Source organism: Parasteatoda tepidariorum, chromosome 8 (genome assembly GCF_982258835.1).
Source record: "Parasteatoda tepidariorum strain Cologne lab strain chromosome 8, Ptep-v5.0, whole genome shotgun sequence".
Taxonomy (NCBI): domain Eukaryota; kingdom Metazoa; phylum Arthropoda; class Arachnida; order Araneae; family Theridiidae; genus Parasteatoda; species Parasteatoda tepidariorum.
This window is the reverse complement of record NC_141762.1, coordinates 101,582,222-101,609,740: the sequence shown is the minus strand read 5'-3', so window position 1 is coordinate 101,609,740 and position 27,519 is coordinate 101,582,222. Positions and strand designations below refer to the sequence as shown.

The 27,519-nt window shown below is 31.1% G+C and overlaps 2 protein-coding genes across 3 annotated transcripts in view; both read right to left on the bottom strand.

Moving 5' to 3' along the window:
• Nucleotides 1-618: 618 nt before the first annotated feature.
• Nucleotides 619-27,519, bottom strand: part of LOC139425606 (helix-loop-helix protein 15-like) — a 49,275-nt gene continuing 22,374 nt past the window's right edge. Inside the window, exon 2 of one of the 2 annotated variants that reach the window (XM_087169536.1) lies at nt 619-4,260. In XM_087169536.1, the coding sequence (XP_087025662.1) occupies nt 3,815-4,222 (408 nt within the window). In that variant the 5' untranslated portion in view covers nt 4,223-4,260 and the 3' untranslated portion in view covers nt 619-3,814. The remainder of the gene's footprint in view (nt 4,261-27,519) is intronic. The other variant, XM_087169537.1, reaches the window with a different exon arrangement.
• Nucleotides 13,919-27,519, bottom strand: part of LOC107457140 (organic anion transporter 3) — a 106,372-nt gene continuing 92,771 nt past the window's right edge. Inside the window, exon 11 of the transcript XR_015435986.1 lies at nt 13,919-14,030. The gene's annotated coding sequence lies outside the window, so the exon portion shown is untranslated. The remainder of the gene's footprint in view (nt 14,031-27,519) is intronic.

Below are 27,519 nucleotides of genomic sequence, written 5' to 3'. Positions count from 1 at the left end.
TTCCCCGTATTTTCCTAGTTTGTAAAGAAAAAAAGATCAAAATTCCCTGTAATTTCCTAGTTTGTAAAGAAAAAAAGATCAAAATTCCCTGTATTTTCCTAGTTTGTAAAGAAAATAAGATCAAAATTCCCTGTATTTTCCTAGTTTGTAAAGAAAAAAGGATCAAAATTCCCTGTATTTTCCCAGTTTGTAAAGAAAATAAGATCAAAATTCCCTGTATTTTCCTAGTTTGTAAAGTAAAAAAGAACAAAATTCCCTGTATTTTCCTAGTTTGTAAAGAAAATAAGATCAAAATTCCCTGTATTTTCCTAGTTTGTAAAGAAAAAAAGATCAAAATTCCCTGTATTTTCCTAGTTTGTAAAGAAAATAAGATCAAAATTCCCTGTATTTTCCTAGTTTGTAAAGAAAATAAGATCAAAATTCCCTGTATTTTCCTAGTTTGTAAAGAAAAAAAGATCAAAATTCCCTGAAGTTTTCCCTGTTATTTTAGGCGATTTTTAAACTCCATGTATTTTTTTGGTTTTCCCTGTTCTCCCTGTGGAGTGGCAGCCCTGTTTGATATTTGAATATAAATAAAACGAATATGAATTCCTTTGAATAATGAAACGCCATCACAAGTTATGATATCACACTGATTTATTGCTTTTTTAATTTCTTTTTCTCCACACACACTCTCTCTTTAAGGAAAAATCATTCTATGTACAGAAATAACAACAAAAATGTTTACATTCTTTTAGCATATTTACAAAATGTGAATCATTCAATAATAAGCATTAACATGAGCTTTTTGACTTTCTTTCTTACAAATATCGCTTTTTTGTTTACAATTAGCGAGCAATAAATAATTGTGTTTTCTTTTTTTCGTGGATGACAATAACATTCATTGTTAAAAGGTGTAAATCAGCAGGTCAAAGCTGATTCAACACGTGTGACATAACATATTGAACAAAAAAACTACAAGGGGGGACTATTAACTTCCAGAACTGATCTGATAGCTCCTGAAAATATTACGTGAATTATGTTCCACTTTTTAAGTATAGTTGATACCATTTACCCTCTTTTAATGCACTTTAGTAGGTTATAAAAGTTTCTGAAAACGATTTTTAAAGTCCTTGTTTAGAATAATCTTGAATTTTGATGTTCTTCATAACTTTGACATTTTTGAACTTTTCGATTCGTAAATTAAAAACATGTAAGATGTTGATCCGAAGAGCCGATAATTATTATAACCGATTCATTCTCACTCACTTCGAATATTTTTCCAACAGAGATGTAGTGGGGACGGAACGCACCGGTGCGACGTTCCGGTAGCTTTTAGTCAGACAGAATGTGGTTCTGGAACTAAGATGAACACATTAGTCAGTTTCATTCTCACAAATTTTGAAACCAAATATTTTGCAAACAGAAGTGTTGTGGGATCGAAACGCACCGGTGCGACGTTCCGGTAGCTTTTAGTCAGGCAGAATGTGGTTCTGGAACTTTGATCAACATATTAGTCAGTTTTATTCTCACAAACTTTGAAGCCAAATATTTTGCAAACAGAAGTGTAGTGGAGTCGGAAAGCACCGGTGCGACGTTCCGGTAACTTTGAGTCAGACAGAATGTGGTTCTGGAACTAAGATGAACACATTAGTCAGTTTCCTTCTCACAAATTTTGAAACCAAATATTTTGCAAACAGAAGTGTTGTGGGATCGAAACGCACCGGTGCGACGTTCCGGTAGCTTTTAGTCAGGCAGAATGTGGTTCTGGAACTTTGATGAACATATTAGTCAGTTTCATTCTCACAAACTTTGAAGCCAAATATTTTGCAAACAGAAGTGTAGTGGAGTCGGAAAGCACCGGTGCGACGTTCCGGTAACTTTGAGTCAGACAGAATGTGGTTCTGGAACTAAGATGAACACATTAGTCAGTTTCATTCTCACAAATTTTGAAACCAAATATTTTGCGAACAGAAGTGTTGTGGGATCGAAACGCACCGGTGCGACGTTCCGGTAGCTTTTAGTCAGGCAGAATGTGGTTCTGGAACTATGATGAACATATTAGTCAGTTTCATTCTCACAAACTTTGAAGCCAAATATTTTGCAAACAGAAGTGTAGTGGAGTCGGAAAGCACCGGTGAGACGCTCCGGTAACTTTTAGTCAGGGAGAATGCGGTTCCGGAACTTAGACGAATAAATTACTCAGTTTTATTTCGTGGTCTTAATTTTTTTTAATAAAAAATTATAAAAGCATTTTCTTTCTGAAAAAAAGTTTTATTGTAATCCGATAGTACTTTCTCAAGCGTTTGAAGTTAATAAATAATTGTTCTAGATTAAGGCATTTAATCTATTGCGAAATTAGTCATCTATAACTCCTATATTTCTCTTTTTAAATATAATTGCTATGAAACTTTATTTTTATGAAAGAAAAAGTGTAAATAAATAAACAAATAAAAATATTTAGAATTGTTTTGGGGTAAAAGGGGAGAAAAAAAATAATGAAGAGACGAAGGATAAAGAAATAAGAAAATATAATGAAATAATACTTAATGAAATGTACATTTTGTTAGCACTATTTTATTACAAAGAAACAAGCAAAGTTTGAAAAGCATTAAGAAAACTTTAGAATTGAAAGCACTAGAACGAGAGTACCAATAGCACCACGTCTGTGTGATCTTAGGTCTGTGTGATCAAGGCTCTGAACGGGTTAAAACTTTAATGGCAGTTAACAGAAAGGAATATCCAGTTAGTCTAAGCAATTATGTACAGTGCTAAAAAAAATGAACAAAACACCCAGACTAACTTTTTATCTAATGATCGGATTTTCACACGCTGTAAAAAATTGCTCTAATTTTTACGTATGTTGCAATGATAAAAGAGCACTTTTTGCTGGGAAATTGGCTGTTCTTAGTCACGTGGGCCAGATATCCAATAGGAACAATTACTGCCGAATGAAAGCGTTTGCAACCATTTCCCACCGATTTTAAAACGTTTGACTTGCATTTCTTTTTTTTTTTTTTTTTGCATAATATTAATTAACTTTTATATTATGGTAGGAGTTCTGGTTGAAAATCAATTGAATTTCGTCGAAGCTGATGAAATTCTCTCGTTTTAAGGCAAAAATTTGATTTAAAAAACTGGAAAACTCAAGCTCGGAGGGAAAGAACATCTTTTATTAGAATAGTGCTATAAGAACATACTTAAGACTAGATTTAAGAATTCTCCCAGAAATTTTTTTTACCTATTATCTATTAACATTAATTGTGCAAAATGCTGCATTTTAATTTACAATGATCAAATTGAAACTTTTAACTTTAAACTTCAAAATTGTTAAATTTCTTCGAAGGAAACAAAAAAGGCGATTAATTTAAAAACTTGCACATTATATTTAATTACAATATTATTTGTACGCGTGTGCATTATTACTTAAAAAAGTTTTGCATTTTTATTATGTACGTTTATTTTATTGATTTTATGTAGTAATGACTTGTTCTAGTTTCCATATTTAATGTAATAATTGTACGTATCATCGTACGAATAATTTCTAGGACACAATATAAAATAAAGGGGTTTATATTGTAGCGGAATTCTTTAATTTTTAAGGAATTCGAAAGTTATTCCTAGTGTTTCGCTTATTTATTTTGCACACTGTACTACCACGTATTTCATAGAGAATTGTTTTGTATCTGGACATCAATAGGTAAAGTCAGAGAGATGTAAAATTAATAAATTCTTCTGATTTATAACTGTCATTAAATAGTACGTTTGTCGAAGCAATTTCTCATTTTCCCGTGAGAAAACGAAATTCTCAAATTCAGAGAGTAAAACGAGTTGTTTACACATCCAACACATCATTTAAATAAGCTATATAACATATGGCTAATCTAAGAATTTCTATTTTTGAAAGTTTTTTATCAGGGGGCAGGGTGGGCAGTAATTTTCTAAGTTCCGCAAAAGCTACATTGAATGCCTCGACCCTTATACGTTCTCTCGTTGCGTGGGCGAGGCGATATTTCTGTGTGGCTCGCCGCCTTCGTCGCCTCTCCTCTCTCGTCAGGTGACCCAAGGATTCACTTCTCCTTCTCTGCGCTCCACTCGGAGGAGTCCCCAGGGCTCCCTCCTGAGCATCTAGGGCTTCTGGATGATGTTGTGAGGCCTGCCTGCTGACTGGCGGTGTAACGAGAGCGGTCGCCCCATGATCATCGTGAGAGGAAGAACGGCAGTCTGTACTGTAGACGTACATCTTATTTTAACTTCCAGCTTCCATCCATCACATAATTCCTACAATGATAGAGTTTAAATTTAATATTTGAAGAAAAAAAAAATCTTATACAGTCAGACCTCTATTTAACAAAATCGCTAAATCTCCAAAATAAGTTCGTTATATGGAAAATTCGTTAAATAGAAAATCACGTTTTGAAATATACTTAAACGACCCAAAACAGGTTTTAAATTCATAAACACTAGACATAACTAAAATTGCAATTGACGTACCTTTATCTTGTAAATTAGTATCTACTATTTATTTCATAAATCTTACAAGGGAAACTAGGGAAGTGTGACTCGCCAATTTTGAAATAAACTAGTGGGATGTATGCCTTATGAGGAATAATTTTAGGGAGCAACATTCGTTTCGGCCCATAGAAGGTCCTGTGAGAGATAAAAAATAGTTCAATATATAGAAAAATCTGTATTTTATTACCTCAAGCAGACTATTAGTTATTGTAATTGTCTCTCTCATACTCCAATTAATTTTGTGGTAATTATTAAATAATTTTCTGATTGATTTATTAATTAGCGAATTAATTAATTATCCAATTAATTACAAATTAATTGGATTATGATACAATTACAATAACTAGTAGTCTGCATTGAAGTAATAAAATACCGATTTTTCTACATATTTAATTATTTTTTATCTCTCACAGGACCTTCTATGGGCCGAAACAAATGTTAATTAGTTTATTAATTAGCAAATTAATTAATTATCCAATTAATTACAAATTAATTGGAGTGTGAGACAATTACAATAACTAATAGTCTGCATTGAAGTAATAAAATACCGATTTTTCTATATATTGAATTATTTTTTATCTCTTACAGGACCTTCTATGGGCCGAAACGAATGCCGCCCCCTAAAATTATTCCTCATAAGGCATACATCCCACTAATTTATTTCAAAATTGGCGAGTCACACTTCCCTAGTTTCCCTTGTTAGCCATAAACGAAATCTACATGGAAAGCAAGAATGTGGAGCAAAACATTAACCAGTACATGCTACATACATTTTCAACTAAAAAAATTTATGTATAAAATTATAGCTGCATTTATTATAAAAGTAATTTTAAACATAGATTACCACATGCATTCTTAAGTTTAATTACTACTGATAATATTCGTTAATTTTGTTCAGAGTTTTTCGTTCAAAATTCAAACAAAGAGGGAAAGGGATTTTACTGCTTTTTCTAAAAGTTAATTGGGTATACTATAGCCTACGTCACAGATCGTGTTATTCCTACTAAATTTAACTAGTAAACAGCATTTCTAGCAACAAGTAAAACAATCAAACGAAGTGTCTTGTTATAAGTCGCTACTCGCCAGGTTGGAATTGTATTAGTCTAGTTCCTTTGGAAATAATTTATATTGTAGTTTTACCGAAGTTTATGAATTTAGTAAGCATATTTAAAACTCAGTTTATTAATTAAACTAAAAGGTAAATGTTATTCCTAGTAAGTGGAAGTAGTTGTGCTTTTTTCATATTATACCCAATTGGGTACGAAAAACAATCTAAGGTTAATTCCCCCATAAAATGCGTCAACAAGTTTAATATGTTTTGAAATATTTTGGGAAATGGGGAAAGTGGATCTCAAGGAAAAGTTCGTTAAATAAGAAATTCATTTCGCAATTTGGAGGTTATTTTAAGAAGAAATTTCAAAAAGTTCTTGGTTCCTCGAAAAAAATTGCAAAATAGAGAAATTCGCAAAATAAAAGTTCGTTAAATAGAGGTTCGACTGTACTTCCAAAATATAGGGCAAAATTAGGAAGTTTTGCTGCTCGCATGATTAATAGTAGCCACTTTTTTAAAACATAAGGACCATTTTTTTTTTCAAAAATTAAAAATTTTTAATAGATTAAAAAATTATTGATGCTAGAAATGTAATGTATTTCTTTTGAAACTTTTCTCAAAATGTAATAAAAGGTTCTTTGCTAGAATGACGAAAAATTTTAAGATCAAGTGAATTATAAAGGGATTTTTAAAATGTTATAAATATTTATAATAATTTCATATATATTTAAAAGAAATGATAATAAAATACGTATGTAGTGTATTTTCAACGAAAATGGGGGCGATTAGGTGACAACTTTCAGATAGTAATTTTATAGTTGCGATTTATTATGCAGTTAAACCCCGGTATTTAGGTTCTATTGTAGATAAAAAAGGTGGGAGTAGTGAAGATATTAGACAGAGAATAATCAAAGCAAGAACATGTTTTAAGGGATTACATAAATTTTGGAGAGAGTCAAATATTGAACAAAAGACAAAAATAGTTGTTTACAAAGCTACTGCTAGAGCAGTACTATTATATGGCGCAGAAACCTGGAAACAGACTAAGATCGAAATACAAAAATTAGAAAACTTTCAAAACAAATGTCTAAAATTTATTTTTAAAATTTTCTGGCCTTACAAAGTATCAAATCAAAATCTATTAAGGAAAGCTAAAATAAAAACAATCGAAGATGAAATTAAAAAACGAAGATGGAGCTGGCTCGGACATATCCTTAGAATGCCCAAAGAAAAAATTTCATCTGTTGCGCTTACATGGGCCCCTGATGGTAAAAGAACAAGAGGAAGACCCAGACTTACCATCCAGCACATGTTTTTGGGCGAATTAAAAGAATGTAGAATATCTGGGTGGGAGGAAGCAAGATCTATTGCTAAAGACAGGAGGCGTTGGAGGGATATGCTAGAGACCTTAAGTGCCCAAGGCACGTAGAGGATAAGTAAGTAAGTAAGTAAGTAAACCCCGGTATATTGAACCTTCAAGGGACCGAAATTTCGGTTCACTATAACTGGAACTATTTCCGTTCCGCAAACAATTTCAACTAATGGTTCCTAACTTCACCCCCTTTTATTACAAGACATTATTTAAATAAATGACAAATAAAATAAAATACAAAAATGACTGAAAAATAATACATAGTAACAAAAATATGTTAACTTTTATTTTTTATTACTCTTCATCTTGCGTCAAAAAAAATTAGTAATCTTTAGCTGATGAGCAATCCTCAACTTCAGATATGGTAACACTCAGATAATTTTTCCTCAATTTATGTTATTCCAAGTTTTAAACCTGCCATTCGATCACATAAAAGTAGTTCTCTCCTAATCGCTCAGAAAATTCATCTGATTTGACTTGAAGCATTTGTCCAGATACTGGAAGAATACTGGCTTTGTTTAATGTTGAACCCTTGGCGAATTCTTTGGTATTCTTTGGCCGAGGTTGAACCAATTCAAAAATGAAGCAAGCAAGAAAAAAATGCTTATTGCTACATTCCATGCTATGGATGGTTTTAAAAATCGGTATTTGTATTTATTTTGAAGTAGAAATTTCAAAATTATTACAAAAAAATAAAGAAAATAAATCAGTCGAAGGCAGAAAAATGTATCCAACTTCCTCTCCTTTTTTGGTTCACTATGTCCACAAAAAATAACGTGCGTGTAGAGCAAGGCATGGGAGCGAACATTTCGTTCACTGTACCCGGGAGTTCACTATAAACCGTGTTCACTATAGCGGGGTTTCACTGTATTTAGTCTCCTTGTGGCCTGTGGCAACCATTAATTTTGCTCTATAATTCAAAAATACTTACGTGAGGACTTTCAAAAACTATGAAAGCACCTAAAAGGAGAGAGGGAAGTTTGTGATTTGCTTATTTTTGCTAACACGGGGAAAAGGAGGGGGGGGGGGTATAAGTAAAGGCTTACATAAGACATTAAATTCCCTTGATTTTCATAACTTTCATGAAATAAAAAATAAAAAAATGAAATACCAAAAACAAAATTCACATTTAGAATAAAAGTTAAATTTGGGGGGAAAAAAGTTTAATTTTTTTTTTCTCGAACTGTCTTATGGGTACGAACTGTCTTATGTTTGTGTTTTTATTAATGTTTCAAACAATAGTACAATAGCAATAACAATATGACACATCTATTCATTATATGCCATCAAAGCAATAAAGAAATAATATAAAAAAAGTTTTTAAAGTAAGACATTAAATTTCCTTGATTTTCATAACTTTCATGAAATAAAAAATGAAAAAATGAAATACGAAAAACAAAATTCAAATTTAGAATAAAAGTTAAATTTGGGGGGAAAAAAAGTAAAAAAAAATTTTTCTCGAACTGTCTTATGGGTACGAACTGTCATATGTTTGTGTTTTTTTTAATGTTTTAAACAATAGTGCAATAGCAATATCAATATGACACATCTATTCATTATATGCCATCAAAGCAATAAAGAAGTAATATAAAAAAAGTTTTTAAAGTAAGACATTAAATTCCCTTGATTTTCATAACTTTCATGAAATAAAAAATGAAAAAATGAAATACGAAAAACAAAATTCACATTTAGAATAAAAGTTAAATTTGGGGGGGAAAAAGTTTAATTTTTTTTCTCGAACTGTCTTATGGGTACGAACTGTCTTATGTTTGTGTTTTTATTAATGTTTCAAACAATAGTACAATAGCAATAGCAATATGACACATCTGTTCATTATATGCCATCAAAGCAATAAAGAAGTAATATAAAAAAAGTTTTTAAAGTAAGACATTAAATTCCCTTGATTTTCATAACTTTCATGAAATAAAAAATGAAAAAATGAAATACGAAAAACAAAATTCACATTTAGAATAAAAGTTAAATTTGGGGGGAAAAAAAGTAAAAAAAAATTTTTCTCGAACTGTCTTATGGGTACGAACTGTCATATGTTTGTGTTTTTTTTAATGTTTTAAGCAATAGTGCAATAGCAATATCAATATGACACATCTATTCATTATATGCCATCAAAGCAATAAAGAAGTAATATAAAAAAAGTTTTTAAAGTAAGACATTAAATTCCCTTGATTTTCATAACTTTCATGAAATAAAAAATGAAAAAATGAAATACGAAAAACAAAATTCACATTTAGAATAAAAGTTAAATTTGGGGGGGAAAAAGTTTAATTTTTTTTCTCGAACTGTCTTATGGGTACGAACTGTCTTATGTTTGTGTTTTTATTAATGTTTCAAACAATAGTACAATAGCAATAGCAATATGACACATCTGTTCATTATATGCCATCAAAGCAATAAAGAAGTAATATAAAAAAAGTTTTTAAAGTAAGACATTAAATTCCCTTGATTTTCATAACTTTCATGAAATAAAAAATGAAAAAATGAAATACGAAAAACAAAATTCACATTTAGAATAAAAGTTAAATTTGGGGGGGAAAAAGTTTAATTTTTTTTCTCGAACTGTCTTATGGGTACGAACTGTCTTATGTTTGTGTTTTTATTAATGTTTCAAACAATAGTACAATAGCAATAGCAATATGACACATCTGTTCATTATATGCCATCAAAGCAATAAAGAAGTAATATAAAAAAAGTTTTTAAAGTAAGACATTAAATTCCCTTGATTTTCATAACTTTCATGAAATAAAAAATGAAAAAATGAAATACGAAAAACAAAATTCACATTTAGAATAAAAGTTAAATTTGGGGGGGAAAAAGTTTAATTTTTTTTCTCGAACTGTCTTATGGGTACGAACTGTCTTATGTTTGTGTTTTTATTAATGTTTCAAACAATAGTACAATAGCAATAGCAATATGACACATCTGTTCATTATATGCCATCAAAGCAATAAAGAAGTAATATAAAAAAAGTTTTTAAAGTAAGACATTAAATTCCCTTGATTTTCATAACTTTCATGAAATAAAAAATGAAAAAATGAAATACGAAAAACAAAATTCACATTTAGAATAAAAGTTAAATTTGGGGGGGGAAAAGTTTAATTTTTTTTCTCGAACTGTCTTATGGGTACGAACTGTCTTATGTTTGTGTTTTTATTAATGTTTCAAACAATAGTACAATAGCAATAGCAATATGACACATCTGTTCATTATATGCCATCAAAGCAATAAAGAAGTAATATAAAAAAAGTTTTTAAAGTAAGACATTAAATTCCCTTGATTTTCATAACTTTCATGAAATAAAAAATGAAAAAATGAAATACGAAAAACAAAATTCACATTTAGAATAAAAGTTAAATTTGGGGGGGGAAAAAGTTTAATTTTTTTTCTCGAACTGTCTTATGTTTGTGTTTTTATTAATGTTTCAAACAATAGTACAATAGCAATAGCAATATGACACATCTGTTCATTATATGCCATCAAAGCAATAAAGAAGTAATATAAAAAAAAGTTTTTAAAGTCAATTCCTACTTAGATCAATAAGGAAAATTTTTATTTTATTTACTTTTTATTTAATAATTAAAATTTTTCTCTCCCACATAAAACTAAAATTAATTAACTAAATTTAACTAATGAATTGATATTTGAAAAAAAAACTGTATTAAGATCAAGTGTCATCCACTAAAATGCTTTAAAAAATGTATTTGAATTTGAGTGAATGAATAAAAAGTATTTTATTAACGATAGAAAATGTGAATTAAAATGTAGTAGAATAGTAGGAATTAAAATGAAACAAGAAACTTAGGAGTAAAATAAAGTTCAACTGCAAGAATAAGTTTTAAGTTGATGATTGTTCAACATCTGAAAATCTAATACTTTCTAAAAATAAGACAGTGCTGGGAATAGTTTATTAAGCTGCAACTAGGGTATTCAGAAGAAAGAAAAAAATAGACCTGAGATCGTTGGCCTAGACCTGAAATAATATAAATCGAAAATTTATTGTTCTTTCTCAAATCATTGATACATTTTTCTGTCGTCTCATTATATATGCTTACAGACATTAGGTCTTCTTCCCGAGTTTTAACGACAATAAATTTTACGATGTTTATTTTGTACGACTAATAGTAACCGACCTACCCCCGAAGTAGTTTTCGGATAAGGGTTTCCCCCGTTGTCACGTGAACTAAACACTACAAAATTACAGAAAAGTAAAATCAAAACTGATACACGTAGAAAAAATCACAAAATCGAAAAGATGATAAAAGTAAAACAAAATGCTCAAAAAAAGCTAAAAGCGCCTTAAACATCTAAGTGAGTAAAATTAACCATCAGTAAAAGTGTCAAAAATACAGGTAAAAATATATAAAAGGTCAGGTAAAACTACGAAAAATTGCATTAAATACATATAAGACTAAAATAAGATTAATAGAATAATTAACATAGTGGACTAAGAGTTCAAGGCTAAGTGCCGCTAGGATTAAAAATGTTCTAAGGTAAACCAAAGTTTCTCTAAAAAGGTTAATATTCAAAGATGACAACAGGTAAGACTGATAGGGTGTTAAAGTTCACCAAGATCAAAATTTCATTTCGAATGTCCTATGTATAATGAGAATGTTAGTCCAAGGGGAGGACAAAGTCAAAGGAACACGCAGTCAGGTGTACTCTGGGGTGCAAGAAGATCGTCCAGGGTATATTTAAGAATTTCAATGATTTTCCCCCTGCTGAAGAAAATGCCGACTGAGTCCCAAAAACTCCAAGCCTGAATATGCTGAACATTTGATTAACCTTTATAATTTAAGAATTTAATGAAGTTTTTTCATTAACAAATATAAATTATCTACTGGTTTATATCATTATTTCTTTTAGCTGTTGTAATCCTTAAGGAAAGGAAAACTTTATTTGATATATAGGGCAAATTATAAGTATGCAGAAATAAGACTTTATTACATAATCTGTGAAGCAAATTTATGTAATATATGATGCTTATAATACAATGTATAAAACATAAGTATCAATAAAACAACATCAGAATTAAAATTCATATACATAAAAGAATTCAAATTAGTTTTTTTTTTTTTTTTTTTTTTTTTTTTTTTTTTGCAAAAGACTTAGTTACTTCGTAAAGACTATTTAAATCTTTCAGCTATTAAAGTTATTTCGAATTTTTTAGAGCGGAATTTTGTTCTCTATAGCGAATTTTTCGAATGGAACCAATTGGTTTCGTTACTTAGTAAATCTATTTCGTTGTACGCTTATTGTTTTGTCATTTCTAGTTAAACCCTTCGATGAATGCTTTAAAATCGAAGCTGTGAAACAATAGTCAAAAAACGCTTATGTTATTTGAATGCAAATCTCATCTTCGCCAACTTGGCAAAAAAAAACCTCTAAAGTTATCACTTAGCGTATCAATAGATGGCAGTAGAATCAATAGAAGGGTATTTTCGTAATGTTGGAACTCTCATCTAATGTTTGGGGAGTGAAATGCCTATTTTATTTCTCCCGCGGGATCACAAAAATCGCTGCGGGTAATGGCCGTCATCTCCATTTCTCCCAGGCCATTTTTTTTATTTCAGCCATTACTTTAAAACGATTCGTTGTTCACGCCTCCCTCCCTCTTCTTTGTTATACTAATTAACGATTTGTATTTTATGTCATTTCTAAATTGGTGTTTTAAAGCTTTATTTTCTAGTGCTATTATCATATTTCAGGCTTCAAATGGTATTAAAGTTATCTCAGATAGTAAAATTAGGTTTAATCTCACTCAGCAAAAAACTTTGAATGTAAACCCTAAAAACACTTGCTTATGCGGTTTACGTGTAAACCTTCTGAATTTAAAATCTGTGACAATCTGCTCTATTTCTACGCACATTACCCTAATCTAAAACTTTGGAAAAAAACAACCTTCTATATAAAAGCATTAAACAGAGGTTAACTTAACACAATCTGGAGGTGAAAGTAATCTTAAATCTAGGTAATTATATAAGGTTTCACTAAGGCTTGTATGCTAAGCTAAAATCCACTTTGTCATGAAATTTTAATGAACTGTGCAATTTAATCCCATCGTTAGTGTAACGTCAGCTAAAACATCATTATAACTAAGGCCCGGATTTTGATGACATTTGCATTTTTTTTGCATTTTTGGACATTCTTTGTCCTTTAGAGCATTTTTTGAGATTTTTAGGGCATTTTCTTTAAAATTTTGGGGCGTATTTTGCATTTTAAAGCATTTTTTAAATTTTTTCATAAATTTTTCTAATTTTCATTATTTTTTATAATTTTTTATTATTACACTGGCTTCCAAACAATGAAGAAAATTTCTAGGATATTAACAGGTGAAGCAACATCTTTTCAAATTGAAGAAGAATTGTCAGTAAGTGTGACCGTCCTTTTCAAGTACGCACCAATAACATCAGTAGACGTTGAAAGAAGCTTCTCCTGGTATAAAAATTTGCTTTCAGACAAGAGACGCTCCTTTACATTTCAAAATATTAAAAAAAAAAAATTTAATAATCCACTGTAATTCTGATATTTAGTAATATTATGAGATGGAAGTTGTTATATTCATTTAAGTTTCTATACAAAATTAAAATGTTTTGGAGTCAATATATTTTTCTTTTTTTGTTATTTTTGGATATAAAACATATTTGTCGAACTTTAATGAACGTAGAACAAGTATTGCATTGCTTTATATTTTTTGAAACGACTCATAATAATTTTGAAGAGTAAAACATTGTTTTAGTTCAATATTTTTACTTCTATTTAAGTCATGTCATAAGGCATTTTTAGCGCAATTTTTGCATTTTAAGGGCATTTTTTGCACTTTTAAGGGCATTTTTTGCAGTTCATAAGGGCATTTTTTGCACTTTTTAAGGGCATTAATTGAGAATTTTTAGGTCATCAAAATCCGGGCTCTAATTATAACCTTTTAACCTAAGAGACAATACTTTTTAAAAAAGCTTTAAAAATAATTTTTAATCCTTTTAGGAAGAAAGATTTGAAACTGCAATATTTTTGCTTTATTTGAAAAAAAGGGTTTTAGTACAAACATTTTGGCGACAATAAAAAGAAAATTCCGACAAAAGGTTGCAGTAAGGTTACATGCTTTCTGGCATTACATGGAGAGGAAAACCACGAAAACCTCCCATGGTTAGTCTGACGGCAAGGAGACTCTACCCCAGAATCCGTCTACCATTGAGGATACTTTTCGTCAGCACTGTGGTCGGTGCGAGCGGTGAGCGAAATTTGAAGCAACCAGCTATCGCTGGTATCGAACCCGAGTCTCCTCCGCTCTATCTCCTGAGCCACCGCGGCTTTTCCCATCGATATTCAAAAATAAATACTACAACGTTTATTAATAAAATGAAAGTCCTTCTTTGATTCTGAAATCATTTTGATGATAGCTAACGCACACACACAAAAAGAAATATCCATTTAAGTTAAACGCAATCGTAATGATTTTTTACTATTACTGTAATAAGTAAAGTCGAGAACTGAAAGAACTTCTTCTTTTATTATACAATCTACATAATGATAAAGAATTATTGATCCCTATGGGACTAAACTCTAATATTAATGCAAACATAACAACATATCTCCGCTAGTATGTTGAGATATAAGTGCGATGCTTTGAAACAAAAGAAAAAAATTTATTCAATGATTGTTTTTTGTCCACACAGAAACGTTCGATGAAATCCCTTTTATTAGACGACAAACATTTAATCTGCCATAAAGTTTGCTCCACACAGTTTGAAATTTCACATTCGATCAATAGTTACTATTTGCACGAAAGTGCTTCTTTAGGTGCTTTTGGCATGGTATACTTTAATGAAAACTGAGATTTGAAGGCGCAAGGTCCAGGGATCTTGGTGGCCATGCGGTTACGATTAAACTGCTTGTCACTATCATATTAAAAATATTGTTTATGAAACACTAATGTCACAAACAGCTGCAAAAACTTTAGAACTCATTTTTGCGACATTGTCAATCGTCAATCATTGATAATGATTTGCTTTGGCATCATTGACATTGATTCACTTTTAAATTTGATATTGATTCACTTTTAAATTTGATAATGATTTACTTTTTTACTTAATGTATTACTTTGTGAAACATACGTAATAGCTTCGAAAATATGAATATAGTACTTGTATAAGATCAATATAACGATTACGACACATTACAAAAAGTCTGATATTTCGAATAAGTTTCAAAGATATAGATATTGCAAGTTTATAACAAGTTAAAAATTACGACGACTTCTGCTATTATGAAAATATTTTTTAGAAAAATATATTTCTCCTCTGTTTAAATGAATTATAAAAAATGGTGGAAGACTTATTATTTATATCTGGTATCAGTATAGAAAAAAAGAGCATAATTTCTCAACAATTTTTATATATTATTTTTTACAGAGCAATGTGTACCCGACCACCGACTAAGTTATGGTCTTCCTAACGAAACAAAAGTTCTTCCGCTATTTTTTTTTTTTTTGAAATCCTGATGTGCACTTCTAAAGAATGTGTCTCTTGTTGACCACATATATTAATCTTATATATTTTATTTTATAACCGTCGTTGAACAACCGATCCAATTTCGGGATTACGACTACTAATGTTCAACTCCGTAGCCTTGCCGTTTTGAACCCAACCCAGACAACAAGGGAACTACTGGATTAAGTATTGGGTGAAATTTGCCTCATGGAGGACGTTTTAATTCAACAAACCAGTATTTGCGTTTTCATGGAGAGGAAAACCCTGAAAACCTCCCATAGTTAGTTTGACGGCAAGGGGACTGAAACCCATGATCCGTCTACCTCTGAGGAAATCGTATTCCCCAGCCATTTCTGGGATTCGAACCCGGTTTATCTCATTTAAAGGCGAACGCAGGAAATGTTGATATAAAACATATATAAAACACTTCTTCTTGACAACGTATTACTAAAATCAACATTTGCTCCCATAAATTATAAAACACGTCAAAAGGTATGGCACTTGATTTCGTTTTCTTTGATCATTTCTGTCTCAGATATTTTTCTGCCATTCATAAAGAGCAAAAAGAAAGATCTTTATGAAAGGCTTTTCATAAAGAGCAGTCTGCATTCAAAAGCAGTTTAACCTACACTGTTAGAAATTTCTCAGAAAAAATGGCTAAATAACAATCTATTTAATTGTTATTTTACTCTATTTAAACAAAACAGTCAAATATCCATAAATAAGATGGTAATGAACAGTGAGAAAAATAGTTTATTAACTAATTTTACGTAAAACGGTTAAATTACACAGGAATTTTATTACACAAACTATAAGCCCACCTAACGAAGCAACTTAGTTCCTTGCAATTGCATAGTCGATATATTATAGTACATATTATATCTGTCTACCTCATGACCGATAGAACGGGGGTTCGAATCCCACCTTTGTCACCTCCATTCCCTTTAACATACCAGTGTCCTAGCTCCAATGTTCAGTTAAATTTCTTTTTTATGGTTTTGAAACCATGGTTGCTGTAAATGGTTTAAAAAAAAACCATACAGTTTTGTATTCATGATTATATAAGCATACTAGTAGTAAACGGTTTCAAAACAGCAAAACTGAAAAATATTCTTTACCGTAAACTCTACGGTTAATCGGATGGACAGACTGCTGGCGGCTATTTTACCATAATTTTAGAATGGAAAGTCTAACAGTGAAGTGACTTATTTTCAAAAAATGAAAATAGTTATTCAAAATTTAAAAAAAAAAGCGGTAAATATTATTTATTTCATTTTTTAAAAAAATCTCTTTAAAGCTATTTTTTACCCCAAATATGTATGTTTGGTTACAGCGGAATTTCACCTGCTATTGTTAATTGTCGTTTTAAAGGACTTTTACTTTATTCGAAATCTGTTCATTATTTTTACATTTACTTTTACTTTCATTTTCACTTTTTCTTGGGTTAATGTGTTATGAGAACTATTTTTATCGCATAAAATAAATAGAGAACGCCCTCTTTCGGGCAAATAGTTTGTTTGAGGAAGGGAGATATACCGATGGGACAACCTAATAAGTCAAGGAGCTGCATATTAATGCCCACGGGATATCAAATAAATGAATTAATGGCCTCTCCTATTCAATTATTTCCTCAACATAGATAATCCTGTTATTCCTAGTGAAAATAATCCTTCTCTTTTTAGTGCTACGCTTTCCAATTGGACTAAAAATGAGACAATAATTATACACTGCTAGAATTTTCGTTCAAAAATTATGTTAAAATAACCGACAACAGTCTGTCCATCCGATTAACCGTAAAGTTTACGGTAAAGAATATTTTTCTCTTTTACGGTTTTGAAACTGTTTACAACTAGAATGGTTATAAAATCATGAATATAAAACTATACGGTTTTTTTTTAAAACCATTTACAGCTACCATGTTTTAGAAACCGTAAATAAAGAAATATAACTGGACATAGGAGCTTGGCTTCTAGTTAGATAATGGACATTGGAGAGGGTAGGGCACTGGAAATTCTTCATGTGTGTTAATGGGAATGGAGGTGTCAGGGCTGGGATTCGAACCCCCATTCTGTTGGTCATGAGAGTGACAGATTAGCTCTCTCGGCTATAATATGTGCGCAGTTGCAAGGAGTTAGTTGGCGCAATAAAATTCTTGTTATTTAGCCGTTTTAGGTAAAAATAGATAATAGAAGATTTTACTCACTGGTAATAAAACAGTTAAATAGATTGTTATTTAGCCATTTTTTCCGAAAAATTTCTAACAGTTTATTTCTTGAGAAAAAAACATAGGCAGTAATCTAAAGATTCCTTTAAATTGTTTGAAAAACTCATGAGAGAAATATAATCCTCTGCATTCTGCTTAGGTAACGAGATAATTATTCAATTCAATTCAAAATCAGTTTTTCAGTTTGTAAGAAGATGGCTCTGCTATCTGAAAGGACAATGCTTTCTGCTGTCTCTCAGACGACTTCTACTGTAATATTTGCACCGTTCATTTTGACCTCAGACTAGCTGCTAAAAGAGTTTTTATTTTATTTCAAAATCGTCGATGAACAGCCAACCCAATTTTGGGTGTACGACTACTAATGTTCAAATTCGTAGCAGAAGACGAGGAGATCCGGAAGACGAGGAAACTCCTGGATCAGTATATTTGTTATGGGAATATGGAGGTCTTTGTGACTCGGCAGATTTAAAGGGCATCAGTCACCATTTACTACAGGCGGGGATCAAACCCACAACCTCTTGGACATGGGCCTACCAACCAGGACCCCTACCAACCAAAGTATTGGTTACAAATATTTTATTATAATCTATGTTTATTCCCGGTTGTATTCGGGATGGCTCAGAGTGTAGAGCGCTCGTTTCCTAGTGATGCCTGGCTCTTCCTTCAAGCCTGCATCAACCTCACTAGGTAAGATATCTTCAGTCGTAGGTGGATTATGTGCTAGATTCCACTTGCCGCGTGAAATTTCGTGGTTATCCTCTTAATGTTACGCAATGACGGTATGTCGCGCATTGACCACAGTCTGTCCTCAGCGGTAAATAAATCATGGGTTAGAATCCCCTTGCCGTCGGGTTTATCATGGGAGTTTCACGTAATTTTCCTCTCCTTTTAACACAAATTACGTTTAGTTTTACTGACAAACTGTATTGGTGTTTCAGAAAACCATGCAGTTGAACATTGGTATAGTCACAAATTCAATATGAATCGACTGGTTAATGTTTTTGGTAGGTAAGTACTTTATTTACGTCGCACTAGAGCTGCATAATGGGCTATTGGTGACGGTCCGGGGAACATCCCTGAGGATCCGAAGACATGCCATCGCAATTTTGATCCTCTGCAGAGAGGATGGCTCTCCTGCTTTAATAGCCCGACTACGTGCGCGAGAAGTTGGGTGCTTGACGGTAGAACAGTTTAACCGTGCACCCTCGGTCTCTACGCAGGATGATCAAAGTGGTCACCCACCCCTTACTGTTACTGCCAGTGATGCTTGACTTCGGTGTTCGACTGGAAACCGTGTTTTTACGATCAGTCCACTGCGGGACGAACGGTTTTGGAATAAGATAAGATTATAGCTTACTTTTTTTACAGTAAAATGCAATGAAGTGTGTTTTCCCCCCTTTTCTGCATAACAATTCATAGTAATAATTTATTATTGTGAAATCACAAACCTTATTGATTGTTGAAGATTGACATAGTAGCAGACGATTATTTTCAAAGACATAGTAGCAGACGATTATTTTCAAAGAACATAATTTAAATTGCTGTTGAAGTCATATTTAACCAGGTTGGCAAAAGCACAATATTAAAAAAGAACGTGTTGTGTTGGTAGTTCACGTTTTCTCTTTGTTTTTTAAAAGAGTCAGTAGTACATTCTTTTTCTTCTTTTTAGTTGAACTTTCTTGTGTTCTTTTTCACAAGGTGAGATTTTTTTGTTAAATTAAACATTAAAATCTTATTTGTTTTTTGTTTTGCAATATTTTTTTTTTTGTGCTACATGTATGATTTTAATTTATTAGTTAACAATAAAAGGCTCTTTTATTTTGGTAACTGCAACATTGATCGTGTTTCATAAAGCATGCGCAATTGTGAATGAAGTGTTCTTGATGGGTTGTCTAGTCTTAAGTAGGTTTGATAATGCAGGTCACATGGGCAGTGGGGGAGGAGAATCTTTAAATAAAAGGCGACAAAAACGTGATTTCAGTTGATTCATTAAATGGGTTAACTCCTCTGACAACCTATGTTAATAATAAATTCTTGTATGGGGCGGGGGTAAAAAGAGATGTTACTCTGAGGGAAATATTCAATTTTCGGAATGGACAATATTGAGATTAAATATTGAAAAGGTTTGAATCATTTCCTGTGTCTTTCCTAATGTTTTCATGGAGAGCGGCGAATTATCTGGTCACAAATAGAGTGAGATGGAAGGCTATGATAGAAGTCCTATGATCCAATTCGGAGTAAAAGGAATATCCGTCGTGCGTCGTTTCATATGATTATTTTTTAAGAAGTTCGTTTATATACCTGCAATAATATCGTTCACTATATGAGTCATTCTCACGAAAACTGTAATTTTTCAGTTCATAAAATCCCAAAAAAGTAAAGTGAATAAAAAGCTCTGAAACTTTTTATATTAATAGAAATGTGTAATGGCATTATAAGGAAAGTATATATCCTATAAATTATACTTAATATTTAAATAAATAAATTAATTTCACTGTTTAAAAAGTGAGGGAATGACACTATGACAAATTAGGGATGACAAATTTAATAAAATTTAAAAATAACAGTTAGGCCTAATTAATTTCTAAAACCAATCACATACAATTATATTCATACAAGAAGGCAACATATAATTATCCACTTTCTCGATGAAGTTGTATTTTATTTTACTCTGAAAAACGACATGAGGGAATGACAAATGTAAAAAATTTTGCCTGGTTTGATTCATTCAAATTTATTCCACAGCAAAGCTTCTTTAAGTTGAAGATGGAAACATACTGCAATTTTGTTCTATGATGCCAGTTGTTAACTGCTAAAGTTTTTATTAAAATATTTTTATTCTAAGAAGATTGCAGGTGATAAGAACATTGTTGTGAGGGAATGACGCGAAACACTGGGGACAAAGTTTAAAATAGTGCTGTGTTAATATTTTTATCAGAAATTAAATTTAAAATTGATTTTCTGTATTCTATATTTCAATATTCTGAAATAAAAAACACGAATTTGTAAATTTTTTTATTTTTATTTCAGAAACAATTTTTTCTTTTCTTAAATCTACAGTGGGGATAAGTGAGGGAATGACATATTGGTACATTTTAATTACCTAAAATAAATAAAAAATAAAAATTGATAATTTTATTTTTATTCTTTTGTTAGCCTGCATTCTGAAGAACACTTTCCCTGAAATTTCTTTTTTCGTAAGTTGTAAAACAAACATAAAATATACTGGGGACATGAAAATGACTGTTTTTATGAGAATAACCTATATATATATATATATCCCAACAAATTTCCAATATTACAAAATGGAAAATGTTGCTTTTGTGTCACGATGGTAAGCCACCAAGCTATGTTTGATTCTTGATGGACCAATATGAACCATCCTATTTTGATGGCAGATGTTGTTTTACCATTATGATGGTCAACCAACAATTTATGTTTTTTTATTGTTGAACCAACAACAGCCATCAAAATATGATGGAAGATGCTATTTTGATGATCTACCCACCAAATGTGTTTATTAATGTAGGACAAACAGCAACCATTTAAATATGATATTGTTTTACTATTATAAATGGTCCAACCATCATGTTATGTTTAGTATTGTTGGACCATCAAAATACATATTATATATGTAGACCATCGTCAGTACAGCATGAACTTGAATAAAAAAACCAAATATTTTTCACTTTAAAGGTGCCGTGTACCGTTAAGTATTATGTTGAATGATATTATATTAAAAATACCATTGATTTCTGATTAAAATATGAAATATTTCTTCAATTACTATTTCAAAATGTTAGTATATCAAAAAAAAATTATTAATGAATATTAATAAAATATTACTATATCAAACAAAAATATTTTTAAATATTTAATTGTAAAATTGATTTTTATTTTTTATAAAAGATTTAAAAGTTATTAATTTTAAGCGTTTCTTTTCAAATATATATATATTTTGAAAAAAAAAGAGAGAAAATCAATTTTAAATTTCGAATTTCTAAAATTATTGATTTGTAACACAGAAGTTTAACTGTGGGGGCATTAGTAAAAATTGGACAAATAAAATTAAAAAAATTCCCCTATTAATTGAGCATTCTCTATCTTTATATTTATTAGAAGCTTTTAATTTTGTGTTTCATGATAGTATAATCACAGAAATTTACTTAATTTGTTTTTTTTTTTTAGTCAATTGTAAAGCAACTTTTCATAAATCTTATATAAATTAAATTTAAAAAAGAAACTAATTCTTCCTTTGTTTGTAGTTTAATAACCGTTGATTGAGAAGATTTCAATATAAATTCTTTCTTATTTACAATAAAGATGTCTACCAGACAGGAGAATGTTTCGTGACCTTTATTCCAAGTTCGACAATTTTCGAGGATTTTTCACATTTATTAGTTTTTAAGATGCAATTTCTGACACTAATCTGAAATTGTGAAATAGGAATTCTTCTTCTCATTGGCACGACAGCCCAGGATAGGCCCTGGCCTTCTCAACAAGCCTATGCCAAGACATTCTTCCCATAGCCAAGGTTCTCCAGTTTATTATCTTTAAAACTTGCAGGTCCTTTTCAAGGCAAAAATCTTAGATTTCGTCGTCCTCTTTTTCTTGTACCTGTTGGCCTGGCACTGAAGCCTTTTTTGGTTGTCCTGCTATCCTCCATTCTCACAGTGTGGCCTGCCCATTTAATCCTTTGAATTTTGATAAATTTAATGACATCATGTTCTTTATATGCTTCGTAAAGTTCCGTGTTTGATCTTCTAAACCAGGTACCGTTTTAACTTATTCCATCAAAAATGCTTCACAGTATTTTTCTCTCAAATCTAGCTATCATATTTTCATCCCCACGGGTCATTGTCCAAGTCTCACATGCGTATGTAAGCACTGATCGTATAAGACATCTATAGAGTAACACTTAGTTTTTTTTTAAAAGAAATGGCAATAAACAAAATCACTGCGATAGATTTTTGTTTGCGATTCCCTGTGAATGGTAGATACCCTGTCAACACGAAAAACACTCCCCACCCCCACAAAAAAGAAAAAGAAATAAAAGAAAACAGTACCGGTGATGTTAATTAAAATTATAATGTTGGTATGCTCCATTTCGGGTTTTTCCTTTTTTTTTTTTTAATTTTATTACCGTCGTTGAACAAAAGACCCAGTTGTTGAGTTTACGACTACTAATCAAAGTTTAACCCCGTTTCGCACCCGTTAGGGGGCATCCGGGAAATACTGCAAACTCAAAGTTAGCTCGCGTGACTACTCAGCAAGAAAAAAGAGGATTCACAAAGGTAGGCTTGGTGACGATTTTACGATTACTAATGTTCAACTCAGTAGCCTTGTAATTTTGAACCCTATCCAGAAGACAAGGGAACTCCTGGATCAAGTATTGGGAGAAATTTGCCTTCGTGGAGGACTTTCTGATGGAACTAACCCGCGAGAATCTCCCACGATTAGCCTGACGGCAAGGGGACTCTAACGCATGATCCGTTTACCACTGAGGATATTTCACGTCAGCATTGTGGTTCGGATGCGGAATTCGTATCTACCAGCCATCGCCGTGATCGAACCCGGTTCCCCTCATTGGAAGGCGAACGCTCTATCTCCTGAGCCATCGCGGCTCCATTTAGCGGGTTTGGACTTTATCCGACGAGAATCCAATTTTCTCCAAAATGGCATAAATAAACGTACCACACTGAATAACTTTTGATCTAATGATTGGATCTTCATGTTCTAGGATTCAATCTAAATGATTCGCGGGGAGGACCTCAAATATGCTAATTAATTTGTGTAGACGACATTTTAAATTGCGAAGTCAGACACAAACATGTATTTTTTCTGAATAAACGCAACTTTTTTTCAACAGATTTGAATTTCTGGCCCAGAAAATATAGGATGTAGCCGTAATCTGGGAAATAAGATTTTAATAGTTTGGTCAAGCGAGCGAACTAAAGTTTGGACCCCACTTTTTTTTTTTTTTTTAAAAAGTCATAGTAACATTTCTTATTTATAATCATTTTTAATAAGAGTAGAAGATTGATGTATACATTCCAATTTAAAAGAATAATTATTTAAAAAATACTTCTCGATTTCTAAGTTTCTAATTCTAAATTTTCTCGATTTCTAAGATAACCTTTCAACATTCTTTTATGCATTTCAAATATTTATTTTTCTTCCTAATTCTTGAATGTTTAATTTTTAAAAGTATTGTCATGTTAACTTCTCCTTTTTAATTTATTATTATTTTTTTTTATTTAAAGTTTCAGAAAATTTAAGATAAATTTCATACCTTGTCATTTTATTTTTGATTCAATAAAGTATGATATTATGTGGATAAAAAAAAATCGTTATTTATTTATTAAACTAATGACAATCAAGAAATCACAATATTTAATATTTGTCTCATTGAAATCATTATATTTAAATTGCAGCAAACTTTTTCGAAAATCAAAATTGTTAATTGGATTTTGTGATGAAACTTACATAAAAGGAATAATCATAAAATAATTTCGTTAAATTACATATAAAATATTAGAATTATAAATTTTTCAATAAATAAAAAAAGGACTTCATTGCAGTTTAAAATACTGTCAAACCCCGTTATAGTGAACATGGTTTATAGTGAACGAAATGTTCGCTCCCGAGTACACATATAATATTAATTTTTGTCTATATAGTGAACCAAAAGAGGAGAGGAAATTGGATATCATGAGCTTTCCTCTATCTTCGACTGATTCGTTTTGTTCATTTTTTGGTAATTTTGAAGTTTCTGTATAAAATACATATTCCGATTTTTAGAACCATCTATTGAGTGGAACGTAGCCCAAAGCATTTTTTTTTTGTTTGCTTCTTCTATCTCAGTTTCCTAAATCCATCCCTAAATTTTTTGTACGCAAGACAAAGAGCAGTAAAAAATAAAAGTTAACACATTTTTTGTTACTGCATATTGTTTTTTAATCATTTTATTACCACGTTTATATAAACATGCCTTCGTGTATGTCTGTCCGGGTGGAATTTTGTAATCGATTTTAAACTAACTTCCCGACTAGCTACAAACTTCAAATTTGGCACATAGTTCAGAATTGGATGACAATGCATGAAAATGAAGAGAAAAAAGACATACAAAGTAAAATAAAATTAAAATTTAAAAAAAAAAATTATTTTCGAGATTGTCTTTTGTTGTCGATTCCATTATTTCAAATTAGTATTACATGTCAGGTGAAAAGATTTTTATTGTCGGAGTATTTTTATTGGCTGAAAAATCACGTGGTAGGATCCAGTTTTTCCTCATTCAATTCCAGATTGTTTTGGTTGTCATCAGCATAAAACTAATGAAAGTAGTAAAGGTATTGTTTTTCTATAAAGATTTTTGTATCCCTAATTTAAAATGAAAGTTCTATTATTTTAGTAGTGGTCTTGTAGTAGTCTTGACTACTCTTGACTAAGAAAAATAATCTAAATAAAAATATATATTTTTAAGAACCACGCTTTTTGTAGTGAAGAATAATAATTCAAAAGTAATAATTTTTAAAAAATATAAAATAAAAATTAAAAAAATTATAATTTAAAATAAAAAAATTCAAAATAAAAAATAATATTTTTAAAAACCAAGTTTTTGTAGTGGAGAATAATAATTTAAAAAAAATTGAGAAACGAAAAACGTGGGGCGCATAAAATACATAACAATACATATACACATTTTCTTACTCATACACATGCACAGCCACATATACATCCACACACATATACATCCACACACATATGCATATACACAAACATATTCCACATCCACATTCAGATACAATTACAATTACAGATATACATGCACATATTCTCAAGAGCGCACATACACACACTAATATAACATTACTGTTATGTATCTTATGCGCCCCACGTTTTTCGTTTTTCAATTTTTTTTTACTTATTATTCTCCACTACAAAAACGTGGTTTTTAAAAATATTATATTTTATTTTTTTGTATTTCTTTTTCTTAGTTATTTATTTAAATAACGTGTCGTAAAAAGGAGCAGTACGGAAAAATTCGTTAAAATTGTTTGAAGTATGGATATAGTGAACTCCCGGTTATAGTGCACTGAGATTTCAGTCCTTTGAAGGTTCATTATAGCGGGGTTTGACTGTAATATCATTTTTAAAAAAGCTGAATTTTTAGAAAAATATTGGGGGAAGTATTGCTTTTGTAAATATTAATGGTGCGTACCTTTCCCTCCCGTACACTTATGAAATTATAAAAATAGGTGACCGCATAATGAATAAATACATTGCAATAGATTTTACGAACGCTGAAGTGTAACGAAAGTTGTGTACTCAGTTGAACTTAAAAACAAATTGAAAATTGCGTATCCACAAAGAAACCCACTTTTTTCCGGTGAGCAATATTAAGTAGAAAGCAATAGAATAATACACGCTCAATATATCTGGCGGTGACCCCTGCTTCTCACAGGAACCTCGGTGCACCCCCCCAATCTAATTACACTCACCCCCCACCTCCCCCTCCTCATAGGGTACAAAGTTATTCTCTCCCTGCTTACACCTTTAAAACTCATGCATATTTCATGGACCCTTGAATCATCGGTGCTTAATCGGGTTTACGAACGCTGGGTAAACTGTTTCGGGCGCTTTTGTACCAGCAGTGGGTGCTTGCTCTGTTTGGGGGATGGGAAGGAGAAACGGGGGAGAGGCGACGATGTTCGAAACTGGTAGCCAAGTTTTTATTATTATTATTACTGTTATTTTTGGCTGTTTCTCGAAAAAGGAAGAATTCTGTTCCTCATTAACCATTTAAAACACAAAAAATAGTAAATAAACATAACATTTAAACCATCAATAATATATATATATATATATATATATATATATATATATATATATATATATATATATATATATATATATATATATATATATATATATATAAGCTAAATTTATGTATAAAATTTCGACTGTATTTATTTTCTGATAAAATTATAACTGCAAAAGTAATTTTAAATAAGTGGAAGTTAAATAAGGAAGTGGGAAGTAGGGAAAGTGAATCTCAAAGAAAAATTCGTTAAATAGAATTTCGCTGTTTGGAAGTTATTTTACGAAGAAATTTCCAAAATGTTCTTGGTTCCTCAAAAAAATTCACAAAATGGAGAAATTCGCGAAATGGAAGTGCGTTAAATAGAAGTGCTACAAGGCCTGATTATCACCTAGGCTCAATAGGCATGGGCCTAGGGCCCACAATTTCTGAGGGGCCTCAAAAAGTAGTAAAATGTCTAATGAAAGGTAGGCTAGCTTTGTGTTTTTTTAAGTATTAAATAATAAACTGCTACAACAAACACTATTAAATAAAAATCAGTGACTTTTAGCAAAAATCACTGATTTCAATTGTTTGTGACCACCAAACTATTTTTTACTTTGATATAACATTGTTTTGTTGTTTTATACTTTGCTTTAATTTAGAGATACGTAAACTTTATCTTAGAAAAATAATCTTCAATTGACTGCTTTCAAAATTTCTTAGAATGTTTCTCTTGAATCATGCAGTTTAATAGATTCTCTTTATTGTTAGGACTACTTTTCAGTAATTTAATTTTAAAATATCTTGTAAGGGGCCCTGAAAATTTGGTGGGCCTTGGGACTGAATTTGTCTTGATCGGTCTCTGATTTGCTATCACGCTGACAGTCGTAAAGAACCAAATGATACATCCAAAATAAGACAAAATGGGATGACTATACCAGGACGTAATATGACGTCAGAAGCAGGGTGTACAAAGTACCATATCGTTACCTCAAAAGCAAGTATCAGGTCAAAAGTAGGTTCTATTTTCGTGCGGTGATTGATTGATCCGAGATCACTAAAATTTGACTCGAA